This window comes from Arachis ipaensis, chromosome B3 (genome assembly GCF_059453495.1).
Source record: "Arachis ipaensis isolate K30076 ecotype BB chromosome B3, ASM5945349v1, whole genome shotgun sequence".
Taxonomy (NCBI): Eukaryota; Viridiplantae; Streptophyta; class Magnoliopsida; order Fabales; family Fabaceae; genus Arachis; species Arachis ipaensis.
Genome location: NC_142438.1, coordinates 5,394,530 through 5,411,639, shown reverse-complemented (window position 1 = coordinate 5,411,639; position 17,110 = coordinate 5,394,530). Strand labels below are relative to the sequence as shown.

Here is a 17,110-nt window from a genome sequence, read left to right as displayed (position 1 = left end):
GGGTCGAAAAAGCAGCAGGGGTATTACCAGAAATAGAGAGAAGACGCTGAAGAAGAGATGCAATATCAGATAGAGAGACAGGAGACGGGTTGAGTGGATCAGGACGTGGTGGACGAATAGGACAAGCAGTAATTAAATGTCCCGAGGGCTTGCAGTAACGGCAGAACAGCTGTGAACAATGGTAGCTAATATGACCTTTCTGGTGACATGTGCGACATTCAACAGAAGGACAGTCAGAGAAGAGGTGCCCAGAACGATTACAATTTTGACAGAATTTACCCTTTCTGTCTGTGGCAGGAAAAACATCTGGCGTTTCCATGATAGTAGGCACAAAGATCAAAGAGAGGGAGAGAAAATGGCAATTCCGGAGCAGAAAATGAGAAATCGGAGTGCAGAATCGGAAAGAGCTCACCAAAAAATCTTAGGGAGGGTCCCACTGTCTGCCACGTCAGCATCCACGTCAGCTAAGAGGGACACGTGGCAGCATCAGAAGGAGACACGTCAGCAACACGTGGCAGCGGATGAATGGAGGAGGAAGCTCGCGGGTCAGCGAAGCGGACCGGGTCGGGTCGATGCGAGGGTCGTCAGGTCAAAGAGGAAGGGTTGCAGCGCGACATGTGGATGGCTGTGGACCGTGTGATTGAAGACCCAATCGGACGGCTCCAGATGAATCTGGAGAGGAGCTGAACCTGGTGGCGGCAACGTCTTCAGGCGGCACGTGGAGACGCGTCCGGCGGCGGATGGCGGCCATTTTGGTTGCGTTGGAATCAGGACGACAAGACGAACACGGTGGTAATGGAGGTGATGAACCAAAGCGTCGAGAAGCGAACGAAAAATGAGGCCAAAGAACGCTTGCCGAAAAAGAAAATGACGAAGCTATGAACGAATTCTCATGGAAAAAAAAAGAAACCTAAGGTATTGATACGATGTTAGAAACAAGAGACTAAACTAAAGAAAGTGTTTTGTGTGTTATTCAGTCTGATCAAAAGTACAATATACAAGGGGTATTTATAGGTGCTAAATGAATCAAAGTAATAAAGGCATAGAATCCTACAATTAATATACAGATATGCTATATAAATATAAACGATACTAATTGATCTAAATTGATTCTAATGATTCTCTAACATTAAACAATTTTATTGAAGTTAAAAATAAAAAAAATAATAAAAAAATTATATTATAATTTGACTATTTTTTATTTGTATTTGATTTTTTAATTATTATTTTTTGGTTAATTTTAATGAATTTTATTTTGAAAAAAAAATCAAGCCGGCTAACCCGCCACTGCCAGGCCACCAATCCACCGTAAGAGGGGACAGGCTAGCATTTTAAACCCATCTTAGTTGGCGGAACAGGCGTTTAAAACACAACAAAATACATTGAGCAACATACAGCATGAGCAGCATAGAAGGAAGAGTAATCAAGCTGAATAAACCAGGAGAGCTGGGATACAAGAAAGAGTGCCTAAATGTAGTGGGCAAGATAATAAGTGACAAAGAGATAAGCTTCAAAACATGCAAGAATGCCTTATTGGGAATGTGGGGAAACCCACAGGGGGTTGCAGTTATTGATATTGGTTTGAAGAAGATGTTGTTCAGTTTCAAAGACAGAAAAAAAGGACTACAGATAATGCAAAATGGGCCATGGAATGTTAGAGGAAATATGGTCAATCTTAGACTATGGAGGGAGGTGAATCAGTGTTCGAGGTAGATCATGACTTCATGGAATTTTGGATTCAAATACATGGCATCCCGCTCGACCTCATTAGGGATGGCAACATGTACCCTACCCGTGGGTACCCAACCCGACCTCATCCGGTCGGGTAGGGTTGCCAACCCGATCCGCAGCGGGTAGGGTTCTCGTGCGGGTCGGGTAGGGTGCGGGTTGTACTTCAACCCTACCCGACCAACCCGTACCCTATATATGTATATGTTATATACTTATATAAAAATATGTTTTAAGTGGATGTTGAACCAAAGACCTCTTACTAAATACAAAAGATCCTTAGTTATTAAAAGAAGATCATTAATTGATAATTTAATATTTTTTTTTTTACATAAAAGTCAGTTCTATTTTAAATTATCATCAAGTTATATAATAATGTTGCATATTTTTTTGTAACCTGCGGGTAGGGTCGAGTACCTGCGGATTAAGAGCGAGTAGGGTTAGGGTTGAGATATTCTCAACCCGCGGGTAGGGTAGGATTGAGTTTATATAAAAATCTCAACCTGTAGGTAGGGTTAGGGTTAGCTCCAAACTCTACCCTACCCTATCCATTGCCACCCCTAGACCTCATGGATAAAGAGACAGGCGCGCGCATAGGAGAAATGTTGGGAGTTTTAGCCGAGGTGGAAGACCCAAAAATGGATGGCATTCTGAGGAGATCATCCCTTTGAATCAGGGTCAGCATCAACATCACCAAGGCGCTACCTACAGGCTTCTGGTTAGACAGGGAGGAGCTGCCTCCTCTGTGGGTCTTCTTCAGGTACGAAAGGTTGCCGGATAGCTACTGCTTCAATTGTAGAATTTTAGGGCATGAAAAGAAGACTTGCAAGAACCCAACGGCAATGGCAAGCTGGGATCCTACCAAGAAGAGGTATAAGCCAGGTCTAGGAGCAGGTTATGGACGACCAAGGTCAACGACAGGGGGAGAAAGCTCAAAACAACAACGTTAGAGTGAGGAGGGAGAGTAGTTGGCGCGTGAGCAATAGAACCAGGAAAGGGAGAGTGGGGAGAAACAGAAATCGGAGGAGGGCAAGATAAGGGAGGAAGAGGCGCTTCAGCAGAAAATCAGGGAGGAGAGTGTCTGGAAAAATCAAACTGAGAGAGAGGAAGAGATGGCTGAGGCAGAAGAACAGGTAGAGAAAGTACAAGAAATCCCTAATTTTCAGGGAATTAGGAATACGCAGACTACCCTAGAAGCTGCCTATAAATTTAAAAGCCTCAAGGCCCAGAAGGGAGAGGAAAAATGAATGGGCCAATAACAATAAGGCCCAGAAGGGAGAGAAAATGATTGGGGTGCAGAAGTTAGGAAGGAAGGGCCCAACAAAGGAAAATGGGGCAAATTCAGAGGCAAATATTTTACATGGAGAGAATGGGAAAAGAAATGGGCTGAAACAACACATAATAGAGGAAGGGGAAATGAATAGCTACAACATTGCGAAGGGGATGTTGGGCCTGGAGAAAGAAGCAGGAAAAGAAACCATAGGCTAGGAATTAAAGAGGCTGATGTTAGCAAGACACAAGGGTAAACAAATTTGTGAAGGCAGAATGGGAGGGAATGATAATCTAGCCTTACTAAAGGGTGAAAGGGAAGAGGACAAACAAAAGAAACCTTCAAAAGAAAGGTAGAAGAGGGATCATGATTATGAGGATCAGCATGCTCACTCGGGGGAGAATGACTACTATGTTGAGCTAGCAAGTGATGAAGATCAAGAGGAAGAAATGAAAGCACAGGCAGATTGGGAAACACAGCTTGCAATAAAGCTGGAAATAAAACTGAATTTAAAAAGGAAAAGAGAACTATCACAATTCACAAGTGCTTTTGCTAACAGACAAAGAACGGAGGGAAGAGTATGAGGATAAGGAGGCCAAGAAACTGAGGAGCAGTAATACTTCTCGGGATTCAAGGGAGTATCAACCAACAACACATGACTCTGAATTTCTCAAGGAAGGACAAATGGCTGAGGAGGCGGGCCTTAACATGCCCCAACCTCAGCCATGAATATAATAAGCTGGAATTGTCGGGGAATAGCGGCTGCCCCGACAATCTCAGAGTTATACAATCTATGTAAAAAAGTAAAGCCGCTTATAGTATTTCTAATGGAAACTAGGGCAAGTAGGGATAGAATGAATAGGATTAATAGGAAGCTGAAGTTTGATAACATGTTTTGCGTAGAACTCCGGGGCTTGTCCGGTGGACTATGTCTCCTATGGAAATCTAATGTGAATGTTAATGTTTATGAATGGTGTGATAACTATATTAAAGCTAATACTAACATTAATAATGATCTAAATTGGCAGGGCATTTTTGTGTATGAAATCCTGTTTTTCAAAAGCAGAGGAAATTATGGCAGGAGCTTATAGTAAGTAACATAAGCAAGGAGGAACCTCAAGCTTATTTGGGAGACTTCAATGACATTCTAAATCAAGAATAAAAGGTAGGTATTCTTCCACAACAAAAAATCTGCTTAGAAACGTTTAGAAGGTTTGTAGATGATAATGGTTTGATGGATGTTGACCTTAAGGGAAGTAAATACACATGGTTCAGCAATCCTAGAAACAATTTCATAACCAGGGAAAGATTAGATAGGGTGTTAGTGAATTGGAAATGGTTGCAGATATACCAGAACGTTAGTCTAACAGCAGCTCCGGCTATAAGCTCGGATCATTGTGCGCTTATATTAGAAATTCAACCGAGAGGTAGGATAAAAAAAAAATTCAAGTTTGAGGCGTTTTGGGCTGAGCATGAGGAGTGCAAAGAGGTGATCAAGAAGGGTTGGCAACAGGATGAGGGAAATAGGAATTGTTGGGGCAAGTTCATAAGGAAGAGAAACAGATGCATAAGAGAGCTGATGGAATGGAGTAGACGGAAGTTTAAGAGAGCAGATAAAGAATTAGAAAGAAAGAAATCAGAGTTACATCACATCCAAGAGGCCGATTTGACGGAAAGAGATCAAAGAAGAGAGAGGGAATTGAAGAACCAAATGAGGAAATTAGATGAGGCCAAACAAGCTCTAAATAAATTAGATGAGATTCTTGATTGTGAAGAAATGCTTTGCTAAACGACGTCGTCTATGGAGAATAGAGGCCAAACGATGTCGTTTCCTTATTAACAAACGTTTGTTCCTTGCCAAAAACACTTTCTTCTCTTCTGCGTCATCTCTTCATCTTCCTTAGCTCGCAGTTGCTAAGCTTCGCAAGTGCTCTTCCGTGGCATGTGTTCAGTGAAACAATTTTTGCATGAAGCATCATCGTATTAGCACATTGCAGAAGTGAAAGATGAGTGTTTCAATTTTTGCATGAAGCATCATCGTATTAGCACATTGCAGAAGTGAAAGATGAGTGTTTAGGCTTTTGTTATCTCTCACTCTCACTTTCACTCTTTTTGATACAATCTTAAATACTTGGATATAATTTACATTGAGATAAATTGCTCCAATAATGTCACATTATAGTGGCAAAAAAAATGAAAAAGGAATAAAAGGAGTAACGGGTAAAATGAAGCGTAAAAATAAGAGAATTTCAATTCTGTTATTGTGGCTTTTTATTTGTGCAATGCTTTGTATGAATTCAAGTTCAAGGAGGACAAAATTGATGAGACATTGTGCCAAAAATGGATTTGATGAGGTTGTAAACTTCAAGGAAGATATTAACCGCGACTACTACTTCCAGTTTTTGCATGTTCAATTTGATATTCTGTTCATTCAGTGATCCGAATCGTGCCATTAAAATAAATAATGATGTTGATGTCGATGTTAAGTTCACTTATTCAATTACCTATAGTGCAACTGCACTGACATTTTGAGAACAGGATGGATAGATACTCAAGAACTTCTTTGCTGCATGTGTATTGCCAAGTTCATTGGTTTTCATTCATTAACTCAACCATCATCATTTTGCTCTTGGTAGCTTTATTCAGCGTTGTCAATTTTTCATGACCGTAATATTTGAAGTTTGTGATACAAGATTCATCAAAACTAAATTTGTTAACTCTTAACTTTGCTCCTTTTTTGTAATACAAACTAATGTCGACTTGTTCTACAGGCTTTTTGTCTTTGCTATCTCAAGCATTTATTGGAACCCTTTATCCCTCCAGTTGTGGAGTACTGTTGAATTACGTTGTCATGCTATATGCCATTTCTATTGTTTTTGTCAGGAACTCATCAGCATCCTTCTATGGCCAGTTTGTTGGAAATGGATGGATAATCATATATACAATTAACATGGAAAATAAATTATGTCTTTTTATATTTTTCTATCAACATACTATGTCTGTTGTGTGACTTGATTATGATTCCAGGAAAGGAGTGTTAATTTAGCAGCTATTCTTTGCACTGGACTAGTTTTTGTCATAGCCTCGATCCTTAACATTATTACAATATCTTATGGTGCCACAATTGTTCTCCCATTTGGCTCTATTATTCTGATACTTGTTATATTTATAATCCTTGCTATCTCCTTGCTCGTGATTGGTGGAGTTGTTGGATACTGCTTTAGAATTGAGTTTCAAAGCCCTTCTTCCACAAAGAGATATCTTAGGGAGATTCAACAGTTTGCTTGGTATAGGAGAACACCATTTCAAATGTTTATTGGTGGTCTTGGCCATCTAAAACTCCCTCATTCCTCAGATACTTCACCCTCAATAGAGCAACTCAAGGCTTGTCCTGACAATAAAAAAGTTGCCACACCAATTTACCAAGTAAAGATATATTAACACATGCAGGATCTCTAACACCTAGGCCACCAAATTTTTTTGGAGTGATCACGGTCCTCCAATTAACAAGAGAAATACCTCTACCATCAACTTGACCCTTCCAAAGGAACTGTCTCATCATAGAAGACAATTTATCGCAAACCCAATTTGGAAAAAAAGATACCTGCATATGATAGACAGGAATGGATGCTGCAACAGAATTGATCAGGCAAAGTCTCCCTGCTTTATTTAGAAGCCTTCCTTTTCAATTAGCTAATCTTCCCCTCACCTTTTCAATCACCGAATGAAAAGAAGCCCTACTGGTACGGGAATGATTAAGGTTAACTCCAAGATATCTTCCTAAGTCCAAAGCAAAACGTATTGAAGAAACACTAGTAAAAATATCTCTTCTACGAGCAGTAACATTTTTAGAACAAAAAGCTTTAGACTTTTCAAGATTCACTTTCATGCCAGATGCCTTGCAAAAAATGTTAAGAGAATGCATGACCATTTAGACCTGACTCTTTGTAGCCTGACAGAAGAGTAAGAGATCATCTGCAAACATCAAATGAGAAAATTTAGGGCCACCTCTAGTGACAGAAACTGGTTTCCACACACCCTCGACCACCTTATGAGATATATAGCAAGCAAGTCTTTCCATACAAAGTACAAATAAGTAAGGAGACATTGGATCGCCCTGTCTAAGCCCCCTTCTAGGAGCAAAACTATCCAATCTATTCCCATTCCACATAATAAAAAGAGATGATGCACGGACACAATTCATAATCAAATTAACAGTGATGATAGGAAAACCAAAAGCAATGAGAGTACTCTCCAAAAACCTCCAATCCACCCTATCATAAGCTTTTTCAAGATCAATTTTAAAAGCAAGAGTACCTTTCTTGGATTTTGTGTGCTTCATGAAATTCAGAATTTCTTGGGCCACAATAATATTATCAGGAGCACCACGACCCGGAATAAAACCTCCTTGTAAAGGACTAACAATATCTGGAAGAAAAGGCCGAAGTCGGTTAGTCAATACTTTGGTGATAATTTTATAAACAACATTACACAAGCTAATAGGCCTGAAATCCTTCATAAAAGTTAGGGTTATCAATTTTAGGAATAAGCACAATCAGAGTTTCCATGATGCTAGGATTTAAGAACTCTCCCAAAAAAGTGCTCCGGACAATATTCCAAATCTCAGTGCCTACTATCTCCCAATATTCTTTAAAAAAATAAGCTTGAAAGCCATCTGGACCAGGAGCCTTAAAAGGGCTCATACTGAATACTGCTGACTTGACTTCCGCAAAAGAGACAGGGTCAATTAACCTAGCACAAGCCTCAGTGCTTAGAGTGGGCATCGGAACATCCCCTAAACAATCAACCTCAACCTCTTCCGTTGTACCAAAGAGATTCTCGTAAAAAGAGAGAGCTTCTTCCTGGAGAATATCTGGATCAGTAGACCAAGACCCATCTCTAACATATAATCCATGTACTCTATTATGGTTTCTACGCACCAAAGTCTGAAGATGAAAGAATTTAGTGTTTCTATCCCCATACTTGACCCACTGCTCTCTAGATTTCTGATACCAAAAAAGTTCCTCTTGTAATAAAAGCCAATTGTAATCTTCCCTCAGTTCAGCTTCTTTAATTCTTAGAGATAACACATCGGTAACCTCCAAACGCCGTTGAATCTGATCAATATGATATTCCAGCTTATTTTTTCGCACAAAAATATTTCCAAAAATTTTTGAGTTGAAGTCCAAAAAAGCCTGTTGAACCATCTTAAGCCTTTCAGTAACGCCTCCAAACTCTTGATTCCAAGCCTTACTAATAACATGTTTATAAGAAGGATGTGTTGCCCACGCAGCTTGGAACCTAAAAAGATGAGAACCTTTTACTCTGGGGCTACCATGACAACGAAATAAAATAGGACAATGATCAGAATGAAGCCTACTAAGAATTTCAGAATAACCCTCAGTAAACATTGTCATCCACGCCTCATTAACTAGAGCTCTATCCAACCTTTTAGCCAAGTTCCTGCCAGCCTGAACTGCTCTATACCAAGTATATCTCCTACTAGTCACTTTAAGATCAAAGAGCTCACAGTCATCTAGAGTAGTAGCTAATAGACTAGCTTTGTGAGAGGAAAAATAAGTACCTGTACTCTCATCTGGTGCCACAATCTCATTAAAATCACCAACGGCCATCCACGGTTTATTATGGCCTGAATTAATAGAACGCAAATGATCCCAAAGCATACATCTTTTTTCGAATTGAGGACTCCAATATACTGCACTACAAAGCCAAACTAAGTTACCCGCACTCACTTTCACTGTGATACATTGGTCAATTTGATCAATAACCACACAAGAAGCATTAGCAATAGAAGATAGAAACCAAATACCACCCCTGTGTCCTACTGCTTCCTCAATACCAATACAATGAAAATCCAATTTATCCCAAAAATTCTTCAAATTATTAAACATGGTATGAGTCTCAAAGAGAAAGAAGAAAGATGGTTTATATATTCTCACCAAATTTTTGCAATGCACACGGACCATCTTGTTAGACGCACCCCTCACATTCCAGGCTATGATATTGAAACGATCCATAAAAACAGCAAAAAGGGAGCTCCAATAACAAACCCGAGACTTAACATGATGTCCCTGTCTTCGACGATCCTGCCTTTAATGGACTCTCAAGTTGCAGCCCAATTTTCTCCGTCGAAACTTGCACCATACCCGCCATACTCTCAACTGTTAACAGTTTTTTTTTTTATTATTATTAGTCTGTTTATCAACTGTTTTTATGTTAGCGTCTCATAATTTTTGAATTATTAAATAATTTTAATAACAAAATATATTTTTTAATTTTTTAATAATTATTATAATTCTATTTAATTTTATTTACAAATTAATTCTTTATCTATTATTTAATTCTAAAACTATTTTTATTTTATAATTATTATTTTATTATTAATAATTTATATTTATAAACAATTAAAAACAGCAACGAAATAAATTTTTTATTAATCGTGACTTCCATAAATATTTTGACAATATGAATTAACAATTTTTTTCTCATATTTATTATTAATTCAATTGATTTATTTAACACCAGTTGATTGGTAAGAAAGGAGTGGTGTCAACAAATTGATTGGAAGTATAACACCATTGATTAAATTTTACAGAATTTTCTCTTATTCAATCGATTGAAAGTGTAACACAAAAATAGATTTTTTCATATTCAAACGATTGAAAATATAACACAATAGGAGAATATGAGTCTTTAGTTATTTTTTGATGATTTTTTAAATAGATATTTTCTGCTTTTTGTCTCTAAATTTTTTCTCTAGTTTTATGTATTATATAAATATCTTGGTTTAAAAAAACTTATATTTTTATTATGAAGTAATGTCATTTTCATTTATTATTTCAACAACTATGTCATATAAATAACCAATGAGTTATAGTTCAAATAGCATGGTCTCTCCATACTTATCTAAAAGGTCGCGAGTTTGAGTCTCTCTATCTTTGGTAAAAAAAAATTATGTCATACAAATATTATGTCTTATCAATTTATTTTATTAAAACAATTAAGTTATTTTAAAAAAATTATTTCTACTTTTTTATTTGTTTGCATTCCTTTCTCCACAAATTTTCATGGTGTTTTTTAATTTGGTATAAAGTTATATTTTAAGATAAAAATTAAATATTTAAAATGATTTATTTTTATATATTTTAAATTAAATATTAATTTTTAAGCCATTTAAGAGTTATTTTAGATTAATTTAAAAAAAACTTATTTAGTCACAAAAAATACTTATTTTTTCATTTTTTTTAATTTTAATAGATAAAGTTTATTTTACATTTAAATAGATTTTTTTAAAAGGGTTTTTAAATATTAATAATATTTTTTTAATAAAAATATATTTTTTAAAATATATCCAAATAAATTTAAAAATAAATAAAATACTTAAATTTTTTTAAAAAAAATTTGCACCCAAAAAAATCAATTCAAACCAACACTAAATACCAAACTTTGCACCACAACAATCACCAATTCTCTAATACATTTAACTTTTGTAATTAGGTGAAAACTCACGTCCAGTCGACTTCACATGGAGTTGATAGCTGAGAGCCGTTAGATGAAAATTTAATCAAATCAGTCAAATCATCTAATGACTCTAAACTATCAACTTCAGGTGAAATCGACTGCACATAAATTTTCACCTTGTAATTAACTTCTTTCTAAATCTCCCAATCACACATGCTAACATATTGTTTTCCCTTTATTTATGTTATAAGATTTTTAAGTAGACACAAATTTAACATTTTATGTTTCAATATATCTTTATAATAATAGTGAGTTTCACTTATCTTATTCAAGATATATTCACTCATTTATTCACAAATCCCATGAGTAGACACAAAAAAAATCCTAGGAATGAAGGAGTTAGCTAAGTACTTAAGTTAATTTTTGTTAATTATTTCAATTCGGTCTGTTATCTTAGTTGTTGTAAAAAGAGCTTCTTCTATCTTGATAACATGTGTATATAAATAACATTATCTCTGTACAAAAAAATTAATTACCAAACTAATTATTATTTGTATAAAATATATGATAAAATACAAAAACATATTAAACTTTTTCTCTAATCCAACCAAAACTTACCTACAATTTTGTAAATATATAACTCAAAAGTGACTCATGAATATTTTCTGCCATTAGAATGATAATATATAAAATTTTGAATGTTTATTTCTCTATATTTATATTTATAGTAGAGAATCAGATCTGATATTTTGAATTGCAAACATTGTTTAGACATTATACAGTTGATTATATACTTTTATACCATATAAAATTATAAACATTTAAATCTAAAAATGCGAGTTAACGAGTATAATTTATGAAGCAAAGTATATCTGAAAACAACGAACTAATTATTTATTTATTAATATATGGTACGAAAGAATTTGAGCAAGCTAAGATATTAAGATAAACAAAATTTTTAGTTCAAAGACAAGTACTATATAATCAAGTAATCACTGATATTTTGCCATCACAATTTCCTGAAAATGATGAATACATGCTAACTTCCTCCATCTTCTATATTATTATTCTCAGGTAGCTCATTCAAATCAAACTCTCTAAGAATTTTTGAACTAGGTTCACTTGATTCTTCTGTAGTATTCTCTAAATCCTTGTGACTCTTGCTTTTCTTCTCTTTGTTGTGGTTTGACCTATGTCCTCTTAAAGATTGAAATGTTGCAAAATACTCGTCACAAATGTTGCATTGAAATCCTTTCTCGGCCGAGGATCCATCATCTTCTTCGCATTGAGGACGAGTCTTGAGTCTTACTATCAACTTTGTGTTCTTCTTATTAGTTGTAATTTCATCGTTCATATTATTAGATAATATTCTTTTCCTTTTCTTCAAATTACACCCTTCTTTGACCAAATCACCCTCTTTTTCCTTTTCTCTATCACCATAATCATGCTCAATTTTTGCCCTACTTTGTAGATCGAAACTACTCTTATTATTCTCATGGGATTTGTCAACCATAATAGCAACAACACCTCCAAGAATTTCATCGAAAATGCCTTTCTTACCTCGAATTCCGGTCTTCAACCAAGATGGTGGCAACGATTTTGATATATCAATAGAAGGTGATGATAATGATGGTATTGGTGAAACCACCGCAGGTTCCATCAAGCCATTATCATCATCATCATTTGGAGGGTGAATACCCTTCCATTCTCTTCCAGGATGAGATCTCATGTGGCCGAATAACGACTTTTCTGATAAAAACTCTTTGTTGCAAAGACAACAAAGTAGCTTCTTGTTAGGAGAATCCAAAGAGGATAGTAACTTTATGTTGCTCCCTCTGTCGTTGCCGCCGCCATAATTATCACTAGTAACCGCCAACTTGTTGGCTGATTCTCTCTCTTTTCTTAGAAGTTGAAGGTGGAATCTTTTATGGCCGCCAAGAGCTTTTCCGGAGCTGAATTTCTTCCCACAAAACTCACACTCACGCATGGGTGGTGTAACTGGTTTTTCATTTGTATCTTCAGTTTTTTCTACCTTTATCTTCTTTGACGATGATGATGATGATGCTGATCCATTCATCTTTTCTATAAGAAAAGAAAAATTCAATATATAATAACAAGTTATTATTACCAGTTAAACAAAGGAAATGAGAATAGTTTCAAGAATTACTTTTATAAGACACAATTTATTTATTATTTTTAATAAAATTTTTAACATATTTATCAAAGACTTTGAATTAAAGTATCAGATTTGAAATTTTTAGAACCTCTTCTAAAAAGTAAAAACCTAAACACATTGAGCTACTGTAAAAAGGATGAACATAATAACTAACCCTAACCCATACTATCAATTAACTTGAAACTTTTCTTCATCACCGGTTCATCTGGCTACATTGTTAAGCTTAAAAAAAAAAATTCAACACACACTAAGGGGAAAAAACCCTAAAAAACTGGACATATATAAGTTTAATTTAAATTTAAATTGAAGACCACACAAAAAAGGGATTAATTTTAAGGTTAATTACCATAAAATAAAAAGCAAAATAGTAGTAGTTCATATATATGTTGAAGGCAGAAATTTAACTAGTACCTGAAATTCAATTGCCTTTAGAATTGTCTTGATGATGATTGAAGAGGTATGGTTATAGCGTCGACAATGAAAGGAGCTGAAATAGAAAGAACAAATCAGAGGAACGGAATTATTAAGACGAAGAAAAATTGAAAAATCGGAAAGAATCATTGACAGAAATTAACAAGATATTGATGATGAAGATTGCGGTGAAAGGATAAACAACAAAATCAAAGACTTGAATTAAGAAAAGAATTTTAATTTCTAATTAATTAAAAAAGCACATGTAAGTAAAATTAAGAAGCTACATCATGCGTGTATCATCTGATCAATAATAAGCTTAAGAAGATCAAAGGAGGAAGACTCTATATAAATAAATAAATTAAGAATAAATTAAAGAATATTATAAAGAAATATTTTTTTTTCTATATTCGTATCAGAGAAATCAAGAAGATTAGAGTAAAGATTAATAGGAAAAATAAACTAGCACAAAAAATTGAAGGTAACTAAAACAAAATAATAAAATTGATCTTGATTGATGAATTAGATGAAGAACATAATAAACTAACCATAGTTTTCTTAATCAAACATAAGGATCAGAACGTTACAAGCTGAATTTCTTCACCGTCATATTTGAAGAGAGAGAAAGAGGTAGAATGTGAAGCGAAGAAGGTTTAAGAAAAAAGAAGTTGAAAAGTGTGAAACTGTGAATAGAGAAGAGAAAGGACTCAGGAGAATGGAATTAGAAGAGGACGGTTATTATTGGTAACAATTGAATTGAATTAAATATTATTATTATTATTATAGTAATCTGCAAATAAAAAAAAGTTATTAATTAATTGAATTTGAAATCTTTCTCCCAAAATAAAAAAGTAGTGTTAAGCCACACTTATTTTGAAAGAGTGAGTATTATTCTATGATGCACGGACACTGGACACTGTACACTGACACAGATATGAGACACGACACGATACGGGACAAGCCGACACACAAATTTTAAAATCTTATAAGATACGGGGACACGTATATATATAAAATATAAATTATTTTTTAGATAAATCGTAATGATATTTTGATATTTTATTGATATTAAAATATAAATAAATTTTTATAATTATTTTTAATATCTTATTTTAATTATATCAAGTATTTAATATATTTTTTGTTTTAATAAATAATAATATATACTATATCTAAATTTATTTCAAGAATATATGTTAAAAATAAGACTGGACACGCTGATACGTGATGGTATTTAGGTGTGTTCAAACGTGTCCGGAGAATAATTTTTTACTTTTTATTAACACACGGTTGGACACAGCTGACACGCGTGTCGGACGAGTCGGACGAGTCGGTGAGTGTTGTGTCCAAAATGTGTCCGACACGTAGACACAATAACTCAGCGAAATGTCCGTGCTTCATAGGTTAACATTGATGTTTAATTGTCTGTTTTATTCGTAATTTAATTAATGAGAAAAAAATTAATAAGTTATTCACCTTTTGACAATATTTAAATTTTTAAAAATTTAAAAATATATTTAAATTTTGATTTTTCAAAACGTAGACAGAATTATTCTTGCTATTTACTTGGGTCGGTCACTTACAAAAAAATCAAATATAATTTTTATTATATTGACTTAATTGATACAAATACACATCTCAAATTTTTTTTAAAATAAAATAATTAAATTCAAAGATTAATATATCTAAATTTTAAAAAAATATAAAATTTTAAATATATTTTTAAATTTATAAAAATTTAAATGCCTATACACCAAAAAATCTTTTTTCTTAATTAATAATTAATTTCAAAGTTTTTTGATATAGATATTCTTTACCTCAAATCGAGGAGTAGTAGTCACCCAAGAAAAAAAAAATTTCGAGGAGTAGTAGTCTTCCATTTTTTGTGGACTTTTGGACTTTATATATAGTTGTGTGAATGTGTCTCTCATTTTTTTTTTTCTTTAAGTTTTTAAATGTAAATATATATCTGGGATAATATATTATTTATTTGTTAGATTTAATAAATTTTTAATATATTATGTTTAAACAATATCTAAAATGTAAACAAAATGGAGATTTTTTATTAAGGCTTTATTACATTTTATTCTTGATTTAATTAGACAAAATAGGTATGAGAAGAGGAATTCTTAGTCATTATCACTCTAAAAATTACAAAGGAATTTAAACTTAGTTTCATACAATTTTTACTTTTCAAAAGTAGTTTATAAAAGTTAAATTTTAAAAGATAATTTTTTAAAAGTTGTAGTATTTATGTTTGATAAATTAAATTAAAAATAATTTTTAATAAACACAAGTAATAATAATTACATTTGGTAAAATAACTTTAAAATTTAAAAATACTATAATAAACATAAATATAAGTATTAAATTTGAAAATTAGTTAATATATGAGATTATATTAGACTTTTAAATTTTAAAAAGCGCAAACCAACTTTAAAAAGATCTATCTTAGGTGCTTTTAAAGGTACCCCGATCTTTTAAAAGCTGCAAGCAGAAGCATGTGGTCTTTTTTTATTTACCAAACACAAAATGAGGAGTTTAAACTTTTAAAAAACACAAACACATCTTCAAAAAGTTTTACCAAATCAAACCTTAGTTATTATCGTCCACTATAAATACCTAAATAAAAAAATATATTAGTTAAATAAAGTTTTCAGTTTTTTTTAATTTAATAGAAAAATTAAATTGGAAATTAAGAATGTTAAAGGATCAATATTTTTAATGAAAAAAAATTTTCTATTTGAATTATTTCTGTTTTAATTAAATGTCTTGTTACTTTTTTAATTGATTTTTACTCCATTGATTTCCTTCTAAAAATGTGAAATAGAAGTCATGAAGCAGAGAAGGAAAGGAATTCAAAACAAAGAAATCAATTCCAATTTGTTTGTACTTAAAAATTGAAATAGAAATCCTTACCTTTTTCCAAAAATAAAATCGTTACTATAAAATTATTTTCTTTTACAATTTGTACTATGTTATATAATTTTTCAAATTTATACATATTTTTCTTAGGATAAAAAATAATGTCACCGAAAAGGAGTTTCTATAAGTTATTTTAATTTTTTTTTCATATCTTTACTACTCCGCTTAATAGCTAATAGACTAAAAAAAATTAATGACCAAAATATAAATGATTTTTATCCAATAACAGAAAAAAATATACATAAGAACATTTTTAATCACTTATGATTTTTTTTCAAAAACAAAGAGGATATTTTATTTCAATCACTTATGATTAATGTTTCACAAACATGACTATGCATAATATTAGCCTCAACCAATTTGCACAAAATCGATTCCAGTAGGAACCAATTAAAGGTGGTGCTAACCAACTGTAGTCAATTAATTGAAAAAATAAGTTTATTACAAAAAAAATTTATTATCTTAATTTTTTAAATTTTAAAATTAAAAATAAAAAAAAAAATTGATTGAATTGACTTATATTATTGTAGTTAATTTCTTAAACTTTTTTACACAAAATATATAATTTTTATGAGCCAACTATCTTATAAAATCTGAATTATATTTGAGTGTTTTTAATGATAGTTTTTTATTCATACTCACATAAAAGTGACAAAAAAAAAAATTCTTTTCAAATTCTTCATTTTTCTTATTCCTTTGTTAGTTTTTCTAATTTTTTCTCTCCCTTTTTGTTTCCTTCTTTATTTGATGTTTCACTCTTTTTTTTTCTTCTGCAAATATGCACATACCAAAAGATTAAAAGATCCTCTATCTTGAGTTTTAATCTCTTCTTAAATCCTTGACATGTGTAATTGAATATGAACTTATTTCAGTTGTTTGATTCAACAACTTTTGAATTTTCGGGCTTCGAAAAATTTCAGTAATAACTACAAACATAAAAAAAAATCGCATGTTAAAAAGACAAATGAACGCACAAAAGAAAATACTGATTATGATATAATTGCATTTAGTTACTGAAAAGAAAGAACACAATTAAAAGAAATTAGATTAAAAAATATAATAAAATTGATTTTGATTAGTGAATTAGATGAAGAACACAATAAATTACTAACCATATA

At 32.7% G+C, this 17,110-nt stretch overlaps 1 protein-coding gene and 1 pseudogene across 1 annotated transcript; one reads left to right on the top strand and one right to left on the bottom strand.

Annotated features, from left to right (window-relative positions):
• The first annotated feature begins 1,398 nt into the window (after positions 1–1,398).
• On the top strand, positions 1,399–6,439 carry LOC148569695 (transmembrane 9 superfamily member 5-like; annotated as a pseudogene).
• A 5,080-nt stretch (positions 6,440–11,519) lies between these two features.
• LOC107632321 (uncharacterized) lies at positions 11,520–12,557 on the bottom strand. Its single transcript, XM_016336016.3, has one exon. It carries the CDS (start codon positions 12,555–12,557, stop codon positions 11,520–11,522), a length of 1,038 nt encoding a protein of 345 aa, XP_016191502.1.
• Between the last annotated feature and the right edge of the window lie 4,553 nt (positions 12,558–17,110).

Coding starts and splice junctions, on each gene's coding strand:
- LOC107632321 (XM_016336016.3), bottom strand. CDS start 12,557: ATGAATGGATCAGCATCATCATCATCATCGTCAAAGAAGATAAAGGTA.